The sequence below is a fragment of the Euleptes europaea genome, chromosome 14, assembly GCF_029931775.1.
Source record: "Euleptes europaea isolate rEulEur1 chromosome 14, rEulEur1.hap1, whole genome shotgun sequence".
Classification (NCBI taxonomy): Eukaryota; Metazoa; Chordata; class Lepidosauria; order Squamata; family Sphaerodactylidae; genus Euleptes; species Euleptes europaea.
This window is the reverse complement of record NC_079325.1, coordinates 57,499,259-57,521,762: the sequence shown is the minus strand read 5'-3', so window position 1 is coordinate 57,521,762 and position 22,504 is coordinate 57,499,259. Positions and strand designations below refer to the sequence as shown.

The 22,504-nt window shown below is 48.3% G+C and overlaps 1 protein-coding gene and 1 non-coding gene across 2 annotated transcripts in view; one reads left to right on the top strand and one right to left on the bottom strand.

Annotated features, from left to right (window-relative positions):
• VAV2 (vav guanine nucleotide exchange factor 2) overlaps window positions 1-22,504 on the bottom strand; it is a 293,174-nt gene that overhangs the window by 11,243 nt on the left and 259,427 nt on the right. The window contains exons 17-24 of the mRNA XM_056860968.1: window positions 16,605-16,693; window positions 13,756-13,772; window positions 11,093-11,245; window positions 10,424-10,498; window positions 10,146-10,198; window positions 7,963-8,079; window positions 6,650-6,737; window positions 6,416-6,539 (exon numbers count right to left, since the gene is read on the bottom strand). Of these exons, the coding sequence (XP_056716946.1) occupies window positions 6,416-6,539; window positions 6,650-6,737; window positions 7,963-8,079; window positions 10,146-10,198; window positions 10,424-10,498; window positions 11,093-11,245; window positions 13,756-13,772; window positions 16,605-16,693 (716 nt within the window). The remainder of the gene's footprint in view (window positions 1-6,415; window positions 6,540-6,649; window positions 6,738-7,962; window positions 8,080-10,145; window positions 10,199-10,423; window positions 10,499-11,092; window positions 11,246-13,755; window positions 13,773-16,604; window positions 16,694-22,504) is intronic.
• On the top strand, window positions 11,407-11,481 carry TRNAS-GGA (transfer RNA serine (anticodon GGA)). The gene has a single exon. It is a non-coding gene; the product is annotated as a tRNA-Ser (tRNA).

Below are 22,504 nucleotides of genomic sequence, written 5' to 3'. Positions count from 1 at the left end.
TCACGCCGCTGACATCGAAAACCGAAAGCAACTGCTGCTCCTGTCCCGACAGCGCACCGGACGGGAGACCAAGACCCGTGGAGACAGACCCGGCGGTCCGAAGGACTCTCGTCCCCCCTCGGGGGGAGGACCCTACGTGAGCGAACGCCGCAAACGCTTTGAGAGCGGGGTCTGTCTCGTTTGCGGGGGGAAAGGACACTTTGCCCTTCCCGACCTGGACGTCCGGGGCCGTCTCGTCCGACAACGACTGAACCTGAGAAGCCCCCTCCTGAGGGGCCACCTCGCCGCCGGAGCGCCGCACCAAGCCGACGGGGCGCACCCTCGGCCCTACACGCACACGCCGAGGTCGAAGCCTCGGGCTCTTCTGGCCCATCGGGGCCACGGATTACAAATGAAGCCTTTGACTCATCGGAGTCACGGATTACAAATACCGCATCTGCTTCCTCCAGCGAGGAGGAGGACTGGGACGTGCCGGCAAAAAACACCGTCGGTCTGCTGTAAAGGGGGCTCCTCAGCAGACCGCTCCGAACGTTGTGCACGGAGCTCCACTGATGGTAAGCGCTCAAGAAGACAATGTGTATGTAAAGGTCAATCTCTCACTGCCTAAAGGGGGGCCCACCTTAGAATTTACGGCCCTAGTTGACTCGGTTTGTGCCCGCACTCTGATAAGCGAAGAGGCCGCCCGGCAATTGCGAGTTAAGCGGAAGCGGCTGCCTGAACCCATCCGCTTTTCCCAGATGGATGGCAGTGACTTTAAGAAAGGACCTGTAACTCACCGCACCGCTGCGGTCGTCATGGCTATAGGGGAGCATTGGGAACGACTTTATTTTACCATTGCCCCCATCACCGCACCCGTTGTGTTAGGGATGAATTGGTTACTAGGGCACAATCCTTCCATAGACTGGGTCGAGCGGACACTCACCTTTCCCCGCAACCCGTGTGAGTTACATGATAAAGACCAAGTACTCAGCACTCCCGCAGCCGCCCTCGTGAAGGCCCCTTCTATTGGAATTTCTTTACCCCAGCTTCCCAGCGAGTATTCCCAGTTTGCTGATGTTTGACGTGCGGGAATGTGACGAATTGCCCCCCCCACCGGGAGACAGACTGTGCTATTGAAATAGTGGGGGATGGCAAATTATCTAAGGGGAAGGTCTACCCCATGAGTCCAAATGAAAAAGCGGTGTTGCGAGACTATTTGGACACCAATCTAGCGCGGGGCTTTATCCGCCCATCTAAGGCTCCATACTCGGCCCCCGCCTTCTTTGTCAAGAAAAAGACGGGAGATCTAAGACTGTGTATTGATTTCCATAGACTGAATGCGGTCACTCAGTCTAATGCATACCCCCTCCCTCTCATTCCAGACCTTCTCGCGCAATTGAAAGAGGGCTGAATCTTCACCAAATTGGATTTGGTGGAGGCTTACCACCGAGTCCGCATACGAGAAGGGGACGAACCGAAAACTGCCTTCTCCAGTTGTTTTGGAATGTTTGAGTATTTAGTGATGCCGTTCGGACTTTTGGGGGCTCCGAGTGTGTTCATGCAATTAATTAATGAAGTGCTTCATGATTTATTGTTCCGCGGGGTGGTGGTTTTCCTGGATGATATCCTCATTTATACGAAAACCATGAAGGAGCACGTACAACTGGTGCGCGAGGTGCTGCAGCGACTGCGCGAGCACAAACTTTTCGCTAAGGTGTCCAAATGTGATTTCCATTAACCCTCCATCACTTTTTTGGGCTATGTGATTTCCCATCAGGGCTTAGAGATGGATCCCGAGAAAGTTCGGGCGGTAATGGAGTGGGAACCCCCCACCACGCGCAGACATTTACAGCAGTTTTTGGGCTTTGCTAACTTTTACCGCAACTTCATCCCTAACTTTGCCCAGGTACCACTCCCTCTCACTTCGCTCCTGCGCACAAAAGGGAAAGGGGCGGGAGCCGCTTTGCCCTCTGCTAGGCTGCAATGGACCTCGGACTGCCAGCAGGCTTTCGATAAGCTCAAGCTGCTTTTCTCGTCCGAACCCGTTCTCGCGCACCCCAATTGTGAAAAACCTTTTGTGGTCCACGTCAATGCCTCTGATGTTGCCATGGGGGGACCCCTCTTGCAACGGGACGAGAACGGTCAGTTGAGACCATGTGCCTATTTTTCCAAAAAATTCTCCCAATCCGAAGTCAACTGGGCCATTTGGGAGAAAGAAGCCGCTGCAGTTAAACATGCCCTCACCGTTTGGAGGCATTTTCTGGAAGGGGCAGAAATCCCTTTTGAGGTTTGCAGCGATCACAAGAACCTGGAGGCCTTAAAAGGGGCTAGAAAGTTCACCGCGAAACAGATTCATTGGGCACATTTTTTTGCCAAGTTCCGCTTTGCCTGAAACATGTGCCAGGAAAGGACAATGCGTTAGCGGATGCTCTTTCTAGACTCCCCCAATACCGCAATGACTTTGACCGGCCGGTGGATTCCTTGTTTACCCCGGAACAGAGAGGGGAAGTCTCGGGGCTTGCCATTACCACCCGGTCTCAATCCCACCGCCAGGATGTCCTCCCACTCAAGGGAATCCTGGAGGCTTTTCAACAGCAGCTCCGGGACGCTTCTCTGAGGGAAGTGGATCAGCAGGTTCTCCCCGCGCATCTTGACCAACAGGGCTCCTTGTGGTTGCAGGGGGGTAGGCTTTATGTCCCCGAAGTACTCCGCAAAGAAGTACTGGGCATGGTTCACGGGGCCAAACTTGCGGGACATTTTGGGTTTGTAAAGACTTTGCATTTGTTACAGCGGCAATTTTGGTGGCCAGGTATGAGAGCCGATGTGGAGTTGTACATGCGCAGCTGCCCAGTCTGCGCCACTGCCAAAAAACGGATGGGAAAGCCACCCGGACTCTTAAAACCTCTGGAAACCCCGACCATGCCCTGGGAAGTAATTGCCATGGATTCTATCACTGACTTACCCCCAAGTCGGGGAAAAACTGTACTGTGGGTGATAACAGACTTATTTTCTAAACAGGTTCACTTTGTTCCCTGTGCGGGACTACCATCGGCCCAAAAGTTGGCTAAACTGTTTATTAATCATGTGGTGAAGCATCATTCGATCCCGAGGAAGGTCCTCTCCGACAGAGGGGCCCAGTTCGTTGCCAAATTCTGGAGGGCCTTCCTAAAAGTCATGGGGGTGGAAGAGCAAGGACTCTCTTCAGCCTACCACCCCCAGACCGATGGTCAAACCGAACGTGTCAATGCTGTAGTTGAATGCTACCTGAGGTGTTATGTTAATTACCACCAGGACGATTGGGTGGACCTACTGCCTTTTGCTGAATATGCCTATAATAATGCCCCCCATTCTTCCACAGGTTTCAGTCCTTTTCATGTGGTTTATGGGAAAGACTTTGGGCCCTTTGGTTCTCCTAACATCTCTCCTGAACTTGAGGGGGTGCAGGAGGTCCAGGATTGGATACAAGTAGTACAGACCACTTGGCCCTGGTTGCAGAAAAACCTGGAGAGGGCCAAGCGCAAATACAAAGACCAGGCCGATAGACATCGGTCTCCGGGGTGGGAACTCAAGGTGGGAGGTCAGGTTTACCTTTCCACAAAGAACCTACGTTCACTTCGGCCTTGTAAAAAACTTAGTGACAAGTACGTAGGTCCTTTCCCTATCACCCGGGTGATCAATGACGTCACGGTGAAGTTGGAACTTCCCAAATCTCTTCGAGGGGTACACCCAGTGTTCCACATCAGTCTACTTAAACCATACGTCGCTGCTCCTCAGTTCCACCCCCTCCCTAAGTCCGAAATTCCTATGGTGGTGGTGGGGGAAACGCATCTGGAAGTTTCTAAAGTGTTGGACTCTAAGCAAAAAAAGGGGAAACTGTTCTATTTGGTCCGCTGGAAGCACCTGGGATCCGCCCATGATGAATGGGTGGCCGCACCCCATGTGGCGGCTCCCCGCCTGGTTCGAGAGTTTCATTCTGCCTATCCGGACAAGCCTCGTCCGCCCGGACTCGGGGGAGGGGGGCCTTAAGGGGGGCAGAATGTGAGGGTCTGTATGCCTGTGTCTGTAAGCCTGTGTGATTCCCCCCCCCCCCCCCGGACTCGTAAAAGCAGTCCAGGCCTTTTGCCTTTCCTTGGTTCAAGCGCCGGGTCTGACAGGCCCCAGGTTGGAATGTCCCCTCCCTCTTCCCACGTCCCTCCCTTGCTCTCACTGACTCCCTTCCACCAACTATGGCCTTGGTGAGTAGATAGTACTAACAAGCCCTGAGTTCTTTGATGTTTTGTACCATGCACAATTATCTCATAGTTTCCCATAACATACGTTTGACATCTGCTTCCCTGTAGGGGTTATAATTCTGTCTTTGTGAAACCGTATTCACTTGCAACTTTATCAGTGTGCGGCCTGTATCATCTGAAGCTTCCAATTAAAGTTCCTTGTTTCTGCATGACTGTCTGAGCAAGTGATTTTATGGAGTTTGCACAGAAAGGTCGGGAACCCTCACACTCTCCCCCCTTGCCACCCTCCCTTACAGTTCATTGTGCTTGAGAAATAGAAACTGAAAGCAGAGTGCGGTCGCCACAGCGCTGCGGGAAAAGCAGTGAGATACAGCTTATTTGGTCTGTACCCAGAAACCAGAGAAACTCTCATTTGGATTAGTTATTTTACTTAATCTCTTAAGAAACGGGCATGTTCATTTTGGGTTTTGATGGGTTAAGCTCTGGAGGCACATCCCACGTGTCTTCATCCATGCCACATCCATTCTGTGAAAAAATTAGCTCCACCTGCTGCATTTTGTTCCACCCTGACCTGAGTTGTCAACAAATTCAGCTGAAAACAAAGTTTTTGAAAAGTTCTCCTCAGAAAACAAATCCAAAGGAATTTTGAGATGCAAAAATAAACAAGGTCAGATATATGTCTCAAAAAAAGAAGTGAAGCTTACATTTTTGGCAACCTAGGCTATCCCCCCCTGCCCTCCACCCCCCGCCCAAAAAATCCAAGTTCTATATCAAGGTCACTCAAACTCTTTGACAAGGAGGGGAATCTGGAGACTGGTATCAATGATGGATATTTGCATGTTTTTTTTTCTTGTTTTGCAAGACGTGTTCTACTTCTTCTAGTCACAGCAAAACACCAGGCAACCCCTAAAGCATCTGAAATTTCTCCAGGCAGCAGCTACACACCTTCAAGCATACTCCTGTCACCACAGGGTCTAGAAACTTGCTTTTAAAACAGAAAAAAAGTGGGGATTCTTAGGGAGAAAGATTCTGCCGTCAATGCCACACTGAGTAGCATTTCTCAAAATGAGAAAATGAGGTCAAAACAATCCTAAATCAGGGGAAAGAAGCTGCGTTAATGTGCCCTTTTACTCCCAAACATGGCAAAAACTCATACTGGGGAAGAGGACAATATTGTTTATCATGACAAAAAACCACCATGTTACAATACAATTCCCAATCCTGGGAGAGCAGAGTGTGCTCAGGTGCTCCTACCGTAGCTGCTGGCATTTTCATTGTCCTGCTTCACAAAATGCACTGGTGGCTCAAGCGGAGAACCAGCATTTTGCTGTTTTGTTCTTTTGCTACACCAGCAAGTGACCTGCCCAGGGAACCCTGCAGCTCTTTCACCTGCGAGAATATCTTGCCTTTCTCTCAGAGAATGGAGGGTGGCTTTGACTCCTTGCGTGTGCATATATACATGCTTTTTTAATATATATACACGCACGCACACACACACACACACACACACACACACACACACACACGCATATATACCTGACCAGAAAGGAGTGGAGGAATTCTGAGAAGTGAAGTTGTGGCCCTGAGGACTGAGAAAAGAAAAATTGTAGGAAGCACAGGCAGCTGCAGAAAGATCAGAGAGAGACAGAGCGGCAAGAGAAAGAAAAGGGGGGAAAAACACAGAATTAAAAAAGGGAAATTTGACAAGGGGATGGGAATCAACAACACAGCAAAACAAGAACAGAACAAGCAGCATTTGTTTAAAAAAAGAAGAAGAGAAGGACAGCCTTGTAGAATCAGAGCAAGCTCCATCCAGCCCAGCATTCTGCTTCCAACATGGAGCAGCAGGCTAAATGCCCCCGAGAAGCTCACAAGCTGGGCAAGAGGTTGATCAGTTTCCTCTGAACTTGGCAACTCCATGTAACCATCATGGTTAGATGCAGTTTGTAGAGCTATTCTCAATGCACATGCCTAATTCATTTCAAAAAGCCATCAGTGCTAGATTTAAGTTCTCCTGAGTAAATTCTACGTTGTGTGAAAAAGTGCGCAGGGAGGTATGTGGTGGTGTGGGAATGCTCAGCGGGGCGACATCATGCATTTCCTTAGACCCCGGTAACTTCACCACAGATTTATTCTTCTCAAGATAAGCCACACAGATTTAGGAGGAACCCCCCCCCCCGCCTATTTTAACACCCTTTGGTTACCCGGTGAGCGAGTTAAGGTCCTGGAGGTGGAGCGTTCCCGAGACTTGTATGGATACTTCAGTGTCGTGTCCAGCTGTTTGAAGCTCTCCTTCAGTGAATGGGCTTGATAGTACTCCACAAGTTCCTGCAGGGGATGGATCAGAACCACTGAACTCCTCAGCAGGGGACCCTCAAAGCCGACTTCAGCCAGCAAGAACGAGAATCAAGGTGCCCCCCCCCCCAAAAAAAACATACCAAGAGGCTTTCAAATTTCTTTGCTTCTGTGATGTGGATCCAGTTGTCCTTCTCAACCACCTTAATATGCTTCACTTCATCATTGAACCTGCGGAAGAATTGCAAGAAGGAACTGCAGCTTCAGGAAGACACTGGAGACCCAGAGCGGGAGGAACGCCTGCCTGCCACTGCCATCCTCAGACGCACCTTGACCAACAGGACACTAATCTGGAACTGCTGGCAGAAGTGGCAGAGCAAATCTCAGAGCAAACTTAGGGCTGGGTTTGAGGGTTGTTTCAAAACTGAGCCTCAACTTACAAAAAGCAAAATGCAATGTGAAAACTTGAACCTCTCAGCAATCAAAACCTGGAATGGGTTTGCTTTTAACTACCACACAATCCATGCTGCAGGCAGTTGATGATTCGCACCTGCTGCCACAGGTCCCGGCTCTGGGCTTGCAAGTTGTCAATATGCCAGGGTCTCTTCGAGAGCATCTCCTTGCCTCTGCAGGCACACAGAATGGACTCCGAAGGAGCACAAATTCTTGCTCTAGATCTGATTGCCATCAGCAGCTGCAAGCGGCTCCTTCCTTGTGAAAGCCCCTCTACTTGGGAGCCTCCACCTGAGAGGCGGCACGCTCCCCTGGACAGAAGGGTGCAGCAGTCATGAGCAAAACATCTTGGGCTGGCTTGTTCGCTCTGAGCCTGCTCTGAGTTCAGGCTGAAAACAACCCCTGACCTGGATGGCCCTGGCTAGGCCCATCTCCTCAGATCTCAGAAGCTCATTTAGTACTTGGATGGGAGACCTGCAAGGGAGACTGGGGTTGCTGTGCAGAGCAGGGCAACAGCAAACCACCACCTGTGCAAGTCTCTTGCCTGGAATGCCCTGTGGAGTGGGTCGCCACGAGTCAGCTGCAACTTGACTGCACTTTCCACCCCCAACACCCACCGAGACAACCCAAGTTAGATTTGAGCTGGACCCCTCCCCTTTCAAAGGGGGAAAGAAGAAGAAGAAGAGTTGGTTTTTATATGCCGACTTTCTCTACCACTTAAGGAAAAATCTAACCGGCTTACAATCACCTTCCCTTCTCTTCCCCACAACCCACAACAGACACCTTGTGAGGCAGGTGGAGCTGAGAGAGCTCTAAGAGAGCTGTGACTAGCCCAAGGTCACCCAGCTGGCTTCATGTGGAGGAGTGGGGAATTAAACCCGGTTCTCCAGATTAAAGTCTACCACTCCAAACCACCGCTTTTACACCACGCTGACTCCCCCTTTAAGGGGAGGGGGCACACTTGTCCTGGGAGGCTCCTTGCAGATTGCAAGCAGCCACTTACTTAATGCTGATGGCAAAGCGTTCAGCCTCTGCTGGCCTCTCCCGGATCAAGTACGTCCCACTGACGTGCAGCTTCAATAAGTTGTCCGTCTGCTGCCTCTCCATGTTGCCTGCAAACCTAAGGCAAAGAGGCCCTTCACTCATCTGCTCCCTGGCCAGGAGGCGAAATGCTGGCTCTGCATGCAGGTGGCCCCCAGGGCAGTCCTTGACAGCTGTGGCTGAAGGACCTTGGGTAGAAGAGGTGGGGAAAAGCCTTCCTCTGCCCAGGGCATGGGAGGGCTGGTGGCAGCCTCAAGAGACCTACCTATGTGTGCTCAACCCTTGGCATCACCAGTGAAAACAAAACCTGCAGCCAGGGCCAGAGGGAAGATGCCAGTCAGAGCAGGTAATCCCAGCCTTGACTGAGCAATTACTGGATTTGGAAGAGTCACTAGAAGAGTGGAGAATGCTCCGCTACACAGACCAAAAGTCTTGACCCAGCAGGTGGGCAACCTTGGGTGTTTGTATCAATTTCTGTCCTCACGTAAAGTGGTTCCAGGAACAATCACTGGAGTTTCAGTTCTTGAAAATGGCATGGGAGGGGGGCTTAGAATCTCCTCCTCACCCATGCTGTGATCCTCAGGAGGATCAGGCCCCCCATGGAGTTTTGAAAAGTTTAAAACCCAGCTCTAAAACCTGCCCTGAGCCTGGTTTTAGCCAGGGCGGGCGGGCGGGCTAGAAATTCAAAATAAAACACTGCTGCAACCCTGCGGTGGACTCAGGGGCACGCTGTCATGTAGTTTGGGCCTAGAGAGATGCACCACTGAAGTGTGCCTCATCAGAATTCTTTTTAAAGAAGGGAAACCTGTTCTATGTTATCCAGTCGCTCGTCCGATATACTGGAGAATGTGGCACAATCCCTGAGAGTTGTTATGAGAGTTCGACAACAAGTTAACTAGATGGTTTATTAACTTTAGCATTTCTTTATTTCTTGCTGTTTTAACCTACGTGTGTGTGTATAAAGTGCCGTCAAGTTATGCTTAATTGTGTATCGATTTTATGCCAATAAAGGTGACTGTGACTGACTGACTGTTGTATGTTACCCTGATTCTGGTCTGACAGATCAATGCTGTTTCAAGAACCATCTTTCCTGTGGGGCTCAGACCATTGGTCTCCTTCCCTCCCCCTCTCATGACACCCCCTCCTGGCTCGGAGTCTTCTCTTGTGATGGCAAAGAATTGTAGAAGTGGGGTGGAAGTCAGTTCCCCCAATCCTGAAATCCCCAAGCCATTATAAACACCCCCCATTTAGACTCAATGCCAATCTTGTTGCTCACCCGTCTCCCCTCTCTTCCTTTTCCAAACTTCCTGAGAAGGGCTAGGAGGGGCTGCTTGGCTCACTGACAGGGAGAGGCTCAAACAAAAACCTCCACCACTCAACCCACAAGTGACCATTGCAGAGGAGTTGAGAAACCATCTCCACACCTGCGTTATCTCCTCCATCTCTCTGAATGAGGGGGGAAGGGCTGATTATGTTTAAGCTCCCCCAATGGTGGGGATAATTCACAGTGAGTAGCCGTGTTAGTCTGTCTGCAGTAGTAGAAAAGAGCAAGAGTCTAGTAGCACCTTAAAGACTAACAAAAATATTTTCCGGCAGGGTATGAGCTTTCGTGAGCCACAGCTGAAGAAGTGAGCTGTGGCTCACGAAAGCTCATACCCTGCAAGAAAATATTTTTGTTAGTCTTTAAGGTGCTACTAGACTCTTGCTCTTTTCTACCAATGGTGGGGGAGAGAGGATGAGGCATCTCCCCTCTGCTCCAAAGAGTCTCAGAAGCGAGACGGCTGGGTTTCCTTCCTCATTGATCCAGCCTCCTTTTCGACGGCCAGGGTGCATGCTTTATTTTTACTTCCTTGCTACTGCCCCAGTGGAGTCTCCCATCAGGATTTGAAGCCCCGTCTCCAGGCACAAGACAGGAGCCCTGCTGCCCTCTCCCTCTGAGCCCCAATTCTTCAAAGTCTGCAACAACTGTATAGAATCAAGATTTATATCTCTGTAATAAGACAGGGTGGGGCGGGAGGGCAGATGCAGGCATTTATTATGGTTAACTGGAGCTGTGCCAATGTAACCCAATTAAAGCAGCAAACGCTGTCCGTCTTTCTGCCCCTCGACCAGGAAAGCATGCTGGATTTTATCGGCACAACTCACCAAGGGTATGCTGAGTAGTCCATCTCTCGCGACGGAGGGCGGCTGTTGGGAGGCTGCGTGGGCAGAATGGAGAGAGTTATTTTGGCCCTGATTCGGCAGCAGATCCTCCCTGAGGGTCTTCCCTTACAGAAAGATCTGTACACCCTGAGGGGCCTATGAGAAATTAGCCACAAAGAGGAACCAAACACACCAGATCTGGGGAGGGGAAGGGGGAAGAGGGGGTCCCAGGTGTGGGGCAGTCCAGAGAGAGAAGAAGCTGGGTCTTTGGGTCCGCTTACCCTTGCATCCACTGGGCAGGGTTTCACTGATGTGCTGGGAAAATAACCGGACTTCTTTGATAGGATCAATCTCCCCTGGAGAGAAAGACATGAAAAACCTCCGTGCAGAGAGACTCTCACAGAAGAGGCGCTTTGCAGAGCTGTCCTAACCAAGAAGCAGGATTAAGGCCTGCCTCAGGCAGCCGGGTTTGGGGGTGGAGGAGGGTGTTCCCATCACTTCTGCAGCAGTCATCCTGCCACCCAAGACAGCATCATGCCAGCAAAGCCACTCTGAGAAGATGGCGCCATCTTGGACGTTCTCCCCACATGGGGAGGCAGCAGCTCCAGCTGCCACCAACCAGGGCAAGAGGTAGTTGCAGCCTGTGCCTTTCTCCGGAGACTCATTTGTCCTCTCCACAGGAGGCTCTCCTGGTTATACCACTTGCATGTACATGTTCCTGGAGGTGGGGGTGTCCCCAGATGGGCATGTCTTGTCCATTTCAGGACAGCACACAAGGGTGGAGCCCACCACCCTGAATTAAGAGTAACGGTCAGGCTCAGGGCTTTTTTTGCCACAACCTCGACGCTGCTACTCTGTGATATCCAGAAATATTCCAGGATGCTTTAGTCATGCACCTTGTGAATTATTTTGGACACGGTACTATTTACTGGATATGAACAGAGACTCACCTCCCACCACTGGGACTCCGGGTCCCCCCGCAGCAGCTCTATCACTTCTCCCATCTGAAATGTTAGCACTGGTTTCCCTGGAGGAGCTGGGTTGCCGTGGTAATTCTGAACTGCCACCATTTTGGGACCTAGAACAAAGCAGGAAATCAGCAGCTTTAGAGACAAGGAAGAAACTGTTTGAAAGTTGATGCAAGATGGCCAGGTGATGGTATATTGCCTATGCTATATTACCTATATTTCCCTGCCCCCTCAAATATGCCTGTCATGTTAGGGCCCCCACAAGAGTAGGGGATACTTTAACAGAGAGGCTGTGGGGAGAGGCTGTGGCTCAGTGGTAGAGCATCTGCTTGGAATGCAGAAGGTCCCAGGTTCAATCCCCGGCATCTCCAGTTAAAGGGACTAGGCGAGCAGGTGATGGGAAAGACCTCTGCCTTAGACCCTGGAGAGCCGCTGCCGGTCTGAGTAGACAATACTGACTTTGATGGACCAAGGGTCTGATTCGGTATAAGGCAGCTTCATGTGTGTTCAATAGCAGTGTTGGTAAAGCAAGGCTTCCATCTGCTGGCAGTTAAAGAAATAACTGCTCAATGCATTTTCTTACATAGTTCAATTAACTCTAACTCCTTTCGTAGCACGAAACCATGGGAGTCTGCAGGTGGAGGAGTTGCTGGGGGTTGGAGGCCTGTCGTGGGCCCGGGAAGGAAAGCTTCCACAGATGCTTTCCGATGCAATTGGCACAAGAGCAGCAAAACAAACATGTTATTTCTGCATGCCCCTGACAGTCGGAGCTCAGACCCTGGGGCAGGGAGGAGGCCAGGCATGCCCCCAAACACTACGAGACAGGAGACCTGGAAGCCACATGTTGGAAAAGGTCCCTGGCCCACAACCCTCCCTTGCCTGGCTTCAGATCCTTCCCCTTCATACATTCCACATGTACAGAAACACACAGGGCAGCTCTTGGGGAGGGGGGGTCACGTCACAATTTCTTTTTTTCGTGTGACTTTTTCACGTGAAAACTCTAATAAAAGAACATCTGCAGCTTCGACACAGAGACGATTCTCTGTGTTAAGTCTTGCTGCTGCTGCTGTGAATTAAGAGACATTCACAGCAGCCACAGAGCACCCAGACAGTAGTTTTCCTCGCACTTTCCTTGCCTCAGCCCTCCTTGGCCACCATTTCTCTCCCTCTGTCACAGGGCTTTTCAATAATATCAGTAACTGGAAGATTGCTATAGCATTGTAACATTACAACAATCAACTATCCAGTAGTTCCCAGATTTCATTTAAAAACAAAAGCAGCCATTTCTGTTGCTGTTGAGGGGAAAGGTGCAGCCTGCATCTTTCCCCTTATAACATTACAATAAATAATCTGTTGGTTATCTATTGTTTTTTAAAAAGCCCTCTGGTGGTGATGGGAGGAACTGAGGTAAAGAAAGAACCACCAAGGGTCTCCAAAAACACACACCTTCCTATCTAGATGGCATCCTAAGGCAGCTTGACTGATTTTTCAAAAAGATTGTACCAAACCAGTTTGGGGGAAAGTTGAAGCAAAGTGGAGGGAAACCACAGAAGCAGGATGGACAGAGGAAGGCGTCATGAGGATGCCTCCCAGAACAGCAGGGCAAGCCAAGGTGGAGAGAAACATCCATGTTGGAACACCCTAAATAAAGCCTGCACAACTGTGCTCTCCTCCCTCCCTCCTCTCTTTCCCCTGTTTCCCCCAGAATTTTGGATGCCCATCTCTTTTGGGGCAGAGACCAATCTATTTTTTGCTCACAAAATCATGTAAAGCAACAAATATACTTATGGTCCACACCAGCAACATGAAATCACTGCTGTTGTTGGCTCCTCCTTGCCAAAGGTGTGCTCAGCTCCCATCCCATCCCCCCCCCGCAAGTGTGACACCCCCACCTCAGGGATGACTGAGCACAAGGGAGCTTCATCTGCACTCAGCATCCAAACTGTTAACTGGCAGATTTTGTCCAAGCAAATGAACAGTAATACGAGTCTTTTGGGGGGTTATCCTGAAACAAAATAAGAACAATGAGCCAGGCAGCCGCAAACTTACCTACATTCACTGAGTCCTGCCGAGAGGAGGGGGGAGGGGGAGGGAGGGAGGGAGGGGGAGAGGGAGAGAGAGAGAGAGAGAGAGAGAGAGAGAGAGAGAGAGAGATTTTAATTCTGATTCTCTCAATTTTGGGTCACAAAACATGGCAGCATCAACTCAAACTCTTCCTTTGCCTGCATCTGAGCAAAAAGAATGCAGAATTATTCTTCAGAGTGTCAGTGGTAAGACAAGAAGCCCCCATTTCAAATTTCACCCTTACCACAAATGTACTAGGAAAGTATCCCTGAACTAAAGGGGTAGGCAGGTGGCGCTGGCCAGAGAAAGCATCCAGAGTGGTCTGAAAGCTTGCTAAGACTTTGGCTGGATCCCGGAAGGTCTGTTCTCCTGATGGTGACACTTCCAAGGTGCCAGGAGCATTCCCTGACTGAGGAGGCAGTGCCCCTTGAAGGCTTATGCCAAGGGAAAGTACCCCCGTTAATAGAAGGGATCCAGCCCCATCCTTTATGCAAAAAGGGCAGCACTATGCCACTCCCGGGGAAACCCACGGACAAGTTGCCACCAGCCATGCTTGTCCTTACTTCTGGGGAGAAGCTTACCTGGTCTGCTGGAGAACCTGAAATCAAAACAGAGAATAAAGCAGTGAAATAAATGAGTGGAACTTGAGCAGAAAATAAGAGACTCTTCCCCCGAGCTTCAACCACTCTCGTTGCCACACCTTCTGAGGAGCTGGAACTGTACTGCTGGATTGGTCTGCCACTCTTTCTGCTCCTCACCCCCTCCCTGCTGGTTATCCTGGATATCGCTTACCCCCACCCTTTCTTTTGTGGTCCCCTCCACTGTTCTAAAACACGACTGTAAGCTCCTTGGGGCAGGGACTCGTCTTTTAAAATCTGTTCTCTAATAATATCAGGCCGGGCCTCCAAAGGGCTGCTACCTGCCCTCTGGCCACCAAAGTTTTATTGTGCAGACAGTAAAAGAAGAATCTGTGCTGAATTTAACCGAGGGATTTCCAAACTGGTGTGCGCCTCTAGAGGGGCCTTGGAAAGTTAGACCATCATACTGGATGTGCCTACCGGTGGACAACCTGGCAAACTTAGCTGCAGCCACAGAGCACCCATGTGAGGGCATTCTTCACACTTTCCTCAGCCATCCCCTTGTGCCTGCATTCCCTTGCCCCACACCACCAGCGGCGATATTGCTATAGCAAGTGTGTGTGTGTGTATGTGTGTGTGTGTGTGCTGTCACATCACAGCTGACGTATGACGACCCTGTAGGGTTTTCAAGGCAAAAGACCTTCGGAGGTGGTTGGCCATTGCCTGTCTCTGTGTGGGCTGAGAGAGTTCTGAGAGAGCTGTTACTGGCTCCAGGTCACCCAGCAGGCTTCATGTGGAGGAGCGGGGAATCCAACCCGGTTCTCCAGATTAGAGTCCGCTGCTCTTAACCATGACACCATGCTGGCTCTCTGCTATAGCAAGCAGAGCAAATCAGGGGGAAGTTGGAAGGTGGCTGGCAGGAGGACAGGATCGTGCTGATGCTTCCCACCTCCCCACCCCATCTTGTTTGATAGTCAAACCGGAGCCAAAGCTCCATGTGGAAGCAACCTCAGACTGGTCCCCTCTTTCTCTGGGATAAGGAAAGTAGGGCAGTGAAATGATGTGCTGCTTAAGTAACCTCTGGGGTAAACAGCTGCATTTGAGAGGGGAAGTAGGAACACATTGTAAGTTTATCCTGAAAAATGCATCCTGGGGGGAAAAAAGTGCATCCTGAAATATGTTGTCTGAAAACTCAAAATGTGAATCTCTGTGCCCAACAAAAGTTTAACTGCCTATTTGCACTGGTGGCTGGCATTGCCTGATAGCCCGCCCCCGCATGTGCTTCTACATGTAGCAGAAAGCACATTTGACACGGCCTTATTGTCAAGTGACAATATCAAAGAGTCAAGAGGCCCTGTGTGGTTGTGGTGATGGTGGGGGTGACAAAAGTAGCACAAGAGGTCTCTGCATACTGAGAGGACTCTCCTGGTGTTCCCAGCCCTTTTTCATCTGTGCACCCTCCCTCCCAACCTGAATGGACGTACTGCCAGTGTACCACTGTGAACAAGTCCCATGAGGCACACACCAAACATGGGGAACACTGCCATGTTTTGTGTCTCACAGGGAGCCGTGCAGCAGGGGACACAGCAGAGCATCCTGGGATGACAACCACAGCAACCGCTTCCAAGGAAGCCTCTTGGAGAGAAATCAGGGGGTGCCAACAGGACAACAGCAATTAAGCCATGCCAGGTGAGAAGACAGCGATGCCCGTTCCTGTATTCTACATGAGATGCAGTCACTGACCACTAACACAATTTGGATGTCAAGTGCCCTGTGACAGTCTGCAACCTCCAATTCAGAACTTTCCATTATCACCAAATACATGACTCACCTTAATATCTCCAGTTTTTGTAATCCTGAATTATAATTGAATCAAAAACTGCCCTTCCTGGTGCTATTTAGTCAGTTCTATAGTTTTCCCTTGATTACTCTCAAGTATTCCTTTATCCGCTGTTGTAATCTTTTCTTTCCTGAAAAGAACTCATTTTATGCTATGGGCGCAAAACTGAATAACTGACCTGACTTTAGAGCCAGGAGAGTCTCTGATCCTGGATCCCAGCTAAACTGCAACAGACTCCCAGCACACTCTGGACCTCCTCTCCTTCCTCCATCTGATTTCTTTGCAGAACAGGACAGGTAATCTTTGCTGTCCCACTGATCCACCCCCCACCTATTTTCCAAACCACTGTTCCCCATTTTCCATGCCTTTAGCTCAAAGATTAATTCCTGCTCCAGATTGGAGTAGCTCTGCTGAAAGTTTCTTAATTGTTGCTATTTTTAGTACTGCTAGCACTTACTTAGGATAAGTCCCCCCCCCACACACACACACTATTGTACCAAATCCCTCAATAAACTCTGTATTCCTCTTGAATCAGGTCTCTGTCATCCTGTTCCTACTAAAGACTTGCTACTCACAGCCACCTCTTGAGGTAAGAGATCCTGGTTTACTGTGCCCTGCACAAACATGCAAGTCAATTCCCTATGTTTATCTGAATGTATGCTCATATATTTGTGGGGGTGCAGGAACAGCAATGCGGGGGTGGGGGGAACTAGACTTTGTAAATTATGCAAAAGAAAGAAGACCCTGGCATAGCGGCCTAGTGAGGACTGAGAGCACACTTCAGAAGGGAGGGGGTGCTGAGAACAGATGGGGTCAGTGAAAAGGAAAAGGATAAAAGGCAGCGGGATGGGGAGGAGATATCTGCCTGCTCAAGACCCTAAGAGCTTAGAGGCTCCTGGAGGGGTGAGATTTTGGGGTGGGCCAGTTACACATTCCAAATTGCCCCCCCCCCAATTCCTTACAGGCTCTCAGTTAATTTACAAAAAGTAGCTTCTGTCTTGGGATAACTTACTGATTTTGCAAGGTGGGATAACCTCCAAGCATTCTTTGTGAGCACCGACTTTGCACTTCACGCACTGGTAGCCCTGGTAGAATGTCCCTCTGAGAAGAGAGGAGAGGTTAGAAGCAAATGCGGACCCCTGTTACCGACTCTGAAGTTTCATACAGTGCCTGCATTGCGTGAGTCGTGCCAAGACATACCCCAATCCAAATCAAACTCAAATTAACCTGTCTCAGAACTGATCTAAGGAAGCTGTCCAGTGCTGATGAAGGATCACAAACACCACTGCCAACGCAGTGCTGACAACGTTCACAGATCCACTGTGGGCTACTGGAAAAGGTCAGTTTGTTCTCTGAGCCTCCCTCCTCTCACAGATCAAGGCTGGGCGTCACAAACATTAACCAACTGCCAGGGGAAGCACTACCAGGAATTCCCTACCGATGATGCTCAATCTGGAAGCAAAATTATTGTTCCAAACTCACATTTTTCTGGATTGGGGTGGCTGCATCACAAGCATTTGTGCCACTCCACACACACAGGGCACTTAGTAAAAGGTTAGAAGTGAGGCTGCTTTTCCATTCCCGTTGTTACTGGGGTCTGTCTGTTACTGGGGCATGCTCTCACAAGCAGCAAAGATTTCCCACTCTACATGCACCGAGCATGGCCAGTCTTGATGATAATTGTACTTGCTGTTTAGCTAAACGTGTGACACCTCCCCCCACCAGTCCCAAGCACATTACAACATCAGCATACAATCCCCTGGGAATCTGCCCAAAACAAGCTCATTTGAAATGAGAAGAAGATTTACAGGAGCCCAGGACAGATTATATGACCTGGAGATTTAGGAATTCTTAGGAAATGAAACATGAGAACAGATCTGCTTTTCTGATGCATTTTTTTATGGCAATGAGACCTCGGATATTTTAATTTTGTAGTAAACTATCTCAAACATGTTTCAAGAGGGGATGTGATTGGCAAGAATATACAGAGAGACTGGACTTTGTGGAGGTGGGTAGCCCTGGACCACAGTGGCCACATGTCCTCTATGCGCACATGGCCGTTTTCCCCCATGCCAAGGTCACACAGGTTGATTTCCCTCCCAGTAAAGCTGCAAACACATTTATTTACTTATTTATTGACACATTTATAAATCTGCCTTTCCCCAAAACATTGGCTCCTGACTGGGATTTGGATCCTGGAGGTACCCCAGAGGTACCCTGTTCCTCTGCTGCTCATCTTGGAGGCCCTTTTGAAGCTAGTAAGTGTGGGGGCTGGGAAGACACCCCCAGCCAGGTAGATTATAAATTCTCTGGACACAAAAAAATTCTCCTCTCTTACTCTTGCTGTTGACTTAGCAGCACAAGCCTTTACCTAGGGACCCCATCTTGTCCACATAGCGAGAGACAATGGGAAAAGGACCTAACACAGAGAAGTAAGGTCATGCTGAACTCTAAACTATTGCAACCTCAGGTAAAGCTAGCTTGTCCTATTTAAACACTGTTTAAGATAAGTTCCAAGTGCAGGGAAATGGAACTGTATGTTTTCACCTTTCCTTAGCACCCTTGCTCAGCCTGACTGCTTGAACAGAGCATATGTATTCTTTTTATTAATTTATTAAACTTCCGTATATTTTGAATGCTCTAAGCCTGATCTCTAGAAATACACCATGCCTATTTGGTCTTGCTATTTGAAGTGTGGTAATGGGAGAGGGGCAGTGGGTAAGCTCACCATTCCTGGAGCACGGCAGCTTGAAATTGCAAAACTATGATAGATTTCCTCCCCACCCCACCCCCCTTGTAGGAGTGAAGCTGGTGTCACAGCAACTTGGCAGAGCCTCTAAATGGCAACAGGTTCAGAGTGCTAGCCATACAACTCCATTTAGCAGGAGATACTCCCAGTATCGCTGGTGGCAGCATGTGGCTACCAGTTTGTTTTTTACACCCCTGGGGAGCAAGGGAAAGGGACGCCATCACCTAGTGGAGACTTGGGAAGGCCACGGAATTTTTCCAACCTCCTGGGGGCCAATCAGAAGGAACAGTAGCTTGTGAGCCTTCACAGTGATTATGACATTAGAAATCCTGAAGAATACTTCAGAAAGTGTGCTGAAATCAGACAGACAGGGTTACAATCTGTGCACACAGAGTACATAAATCCAGATGTTTTGTGTGAAAATCCACTAGAATTGACTTCAGCAGAAAACAGATGGCTCTGTTAATCCAATCTATGAGATTCAGCCATCAAGAATGCAGTATGGTTCTGCCTGTGCAAGAAATGCTTCTAAAATATACTTTTCAGCTGGGACATGCTATATTGTTTTTTGTAGGTTATCCGGGCTGTGTGACCGTGTTCTTGGTATTTTCTTTCCTGACATTTCGCCAGCCGCTGTGGCAGGCATCTTCAGAGGGGTAACACTGAAGGACAGTGTCTCTCACTGTCAAGTGTGTAGGAAGAGTAATATATAGTCAGAAAGGGGTTGGGTTTGAGCTGAGTCATTGTCCTGAAAAGGTATCAAAGGTAATGTGCTAATCATTGTCCTGCAAGTATCAAGATAATGTGCTAATGAGGGTGTGGTATGTTAATATGGAACCATTGTATCCTGAAATGATCTGTTAACATGTGGAATCCAAAGCTAATCTGCATGGCTATTGTGGACTGTAGCCTTTGTTAGTCTGGAGGTTTTCAGGACAGGAAGCCAAGCCTTATTCATTCTTAAACTCTCTTCTTTTCTGTTAAAGTTGTGCTGATGTTTATGAATTTCAATGGCTTCTCTGTGCAATCTGACAAAATAGTTGGTAGAATTGTCCAGTATTTCAATGTCTTGGAATAAGACCCTGTGTCCTGTTTGTGTCAGTCCATGTTCAGCAACTGCTGATTTCTCAGGTTGGCCAAGTCTGCAGCATCTTTCATGATCGTAGCAAAGGCGAATGGAGAAACTATTGAAAAAACATAACCTACAAACAGTGTTTAAACCCACCAAGAAAATACAACAGATGCTACAATCAGCAAAAGACAAAAGAGACCCCCTCACCTCTGCAGGAGTACATCGTATACCTTGCAGTTGTGGACAAGTTTACATCGGGACCACACAACGCAGCATACAAACAAGGATAAAAGAACATGAAAGATACTGCAGACTTTGCCAACCTGAAAAATCAGCAGTGGCTGAACATGGACTGACCCAAACAGGACACAGGGTTACAAGGGCACGGTCCCACCATTGATTGGACGGCCCGAACTATTGCTTTTGCCCAGCCACAGTGCGATCGTCACCGGAGAGAAGTGGCCGTTCGGGAGAATGCGGCCATGGCGGCAGAGGTCCCAAACCCACTGCCCCCTCAGCTCCCCAAAGAATATGCTCAATTTGCTGATGTATTTAATGAGAAGGAGTGTGATGTACTACCCCCCCCCCCACACCGTAAGACTGACTGTGCGATTGAACTGGTGGGGGAGGGCAGACTACCGAAGGGGAAGATTTACCCCATGAGCCCGAAGGAGAAGGCAGTCCTGAGGGAGTTCTTAAACAAGAACCTTGCCCGTGGTTTCATCAGACCTTCGTCCGCTCCTTATTCTGCCCCCTCCTTCTTTGTACGCAAAAAGACAGAAGATCTCTGTTTATGTATAGACTTCTGTAGGCTCAGTGCAGTCACCCAGACTAATGCCTACCCGATTCCTTTAATTCCAGATTTATTCAGCCATCTGAAGGAGGGCCACATTTTTACAAAGTTGGACTTGGTTGAAGCGTACTACCGCATTCGAATTAGGTATAAGGATGTACCGAAAACCGCCTTTTCAAGTTGCTTTGGAATATTTGAATATTTAGTCATGCCTTTTGGTTTGCAGGGCGCCCCGGCAGTCTTCATGCAAATGATTAATGAGGTTCTGCATGACCTATTATTTAAAGGAGTGATCGTTTATTTAGACGACATCTTGATTTACTCTAAAACCTATGATGAACATGTGAAATTAGTCAAAGACATCTTAAAACGCCTCCGGGCCAACCAGTTATTTGCAAAGGTGTCAAAATGTGAATTCCATCAGGACAAACTGACCTTCTTGGGGTACGTGATTTCGCACAAGGATCTAGCAATGGATCCCGAGAAAGTCAGAGCTGTTTTAGAATGGCAACCACCCTCTACTTGCAAGCAGCTCCAGCGGTTCTTAGGTTTCGCAAATTTCTACAGGGGATTTTGTAAAAACCTTGCACAAATAGCATTGGCCATAACTGACCTGTTAAAGATGAAGGGGAAGGGAGCAACCGCCAACCTACCCTCCGCCAAATTGGTTTGGACACCAGACTGTCAGAGAGCCTTTGACAGTCTAAAGGAGCTGTTTACCTCGGAGCCTGTGCTCAAACATCTAGACTGGGAAAAGTCTTTCATTGTTCAAGTGGATGCTTCCGAGGTCGCGATGGGAGGGGCTTTATTACAAGTGGGAGAAGTGGGGCAGCTGCAGCCCTGCGCGTATTTTTCCAAGAAGTTTTCTCAGTCAGAACTGAACTGGCCCATATGGGAAAAGGAGGAGGCCGTGGTTAAGCGTGCTCTCACGGTGTGGAGGCATTTCTTGGAAGGGGCAGAAACCCCTTTCAAGGTTTGGACGGACCATAAAAATCTAGAGGCTTTAACAGGTACGCACAAGCTCACAGCAAAACAGGTGTGGTGGGCAGAATTCTTCTCAAAATTCCGCTTTGTGCTAAAGCATGTGCCTGGCAAGCAAAATCAGCTTGCAGACGCACTTTCTTGTCTCCCCCAGTATTAGGGCAAACTGGAGCGCTCCACGGACTCTCTCTTCACTCCTGAGCAAAGGGGAGTTGTGCCTGGGCTGGCCGTATTAACCCGCTCAAAGACCCTAGGAGGGTCGCCAGACTCTTCCAAAGAGGCACAAGAGACCCTTCCCTTAGATGGGTTTCCAGACTTTTTTTTCATAAAATTTTTATTATTTTCACAATTCTTTACTGTTGGGTAACTTTTCAGCAACATATTCATTTCACAGATAATACTAATAAAGAATTTAACAACGTTGTCAAAAAGCCTTTTCATCTATTAATAAGAAAAAATTAATTAAAAGACTTCTCCCTCACCTTCCTCCATCTTATTGTAAATTTATCTACTCTTTTGTATAGTAACTCTAATCCAAAAAAATACTTCTAACTTAGTTACAGATTAATTCTTAATTATCTAGTTCATTACAATTATTACATGTTTATTATTAGTTTAATATAGTAACAGATTTTAAGCCCAAAAATATCCTTAAAATTAATGGATTAGATCAATAATAGCATACTTCACTAGTCATAATATAATTCCCTATTTAGCCCTCCGTGTCTCTCTATCACCCATGGACTGCATGCTTCCTTTTAATTTTGTTCTTGCTGTGAGTTTTTGTTTTTCCAACACTTCTGATATTTTTAGAATCAAGTCTTTTTTGTCCAAGTGTCAAGAATGACTCCTTCTTCTCTTCTTGTTCTTGCAATTGTTCATGATTCAGACCAGCTAGATTTATTTCATGATTTTTCAGAAAGTTTTCCACATCTTCCTGTGAAGTAATGGTGAATCTGACCTCTTTGTAAGTAAAAATAAGACCCTGTGGGAAAGTCCAGCAAAATCTTATTCCATTCTTTTTCAATACCCCAGTAAATTCTTTGTAGATATTTCTCTTCATCATCAAATGTTGCGGAATGTCCTTAAGTATTATAAGTGAATTTCCTTTCACTGAAAGAGGGTTGTCATAAAAAGTTTGCATAATGAAGTCTTTCATCCTGATATCATAGAAAGAAATCATAATATCCCTGGCCTTTGTCTTCTCCAATCTTGTGGGTAAAGGTATTCTATATATTTTGTTTATTGCATAGTCCAGATCTTGTTCATTTACATGGATCAGGTCAGCCAATGATTTTATGATGGTTGTTCTGGTTT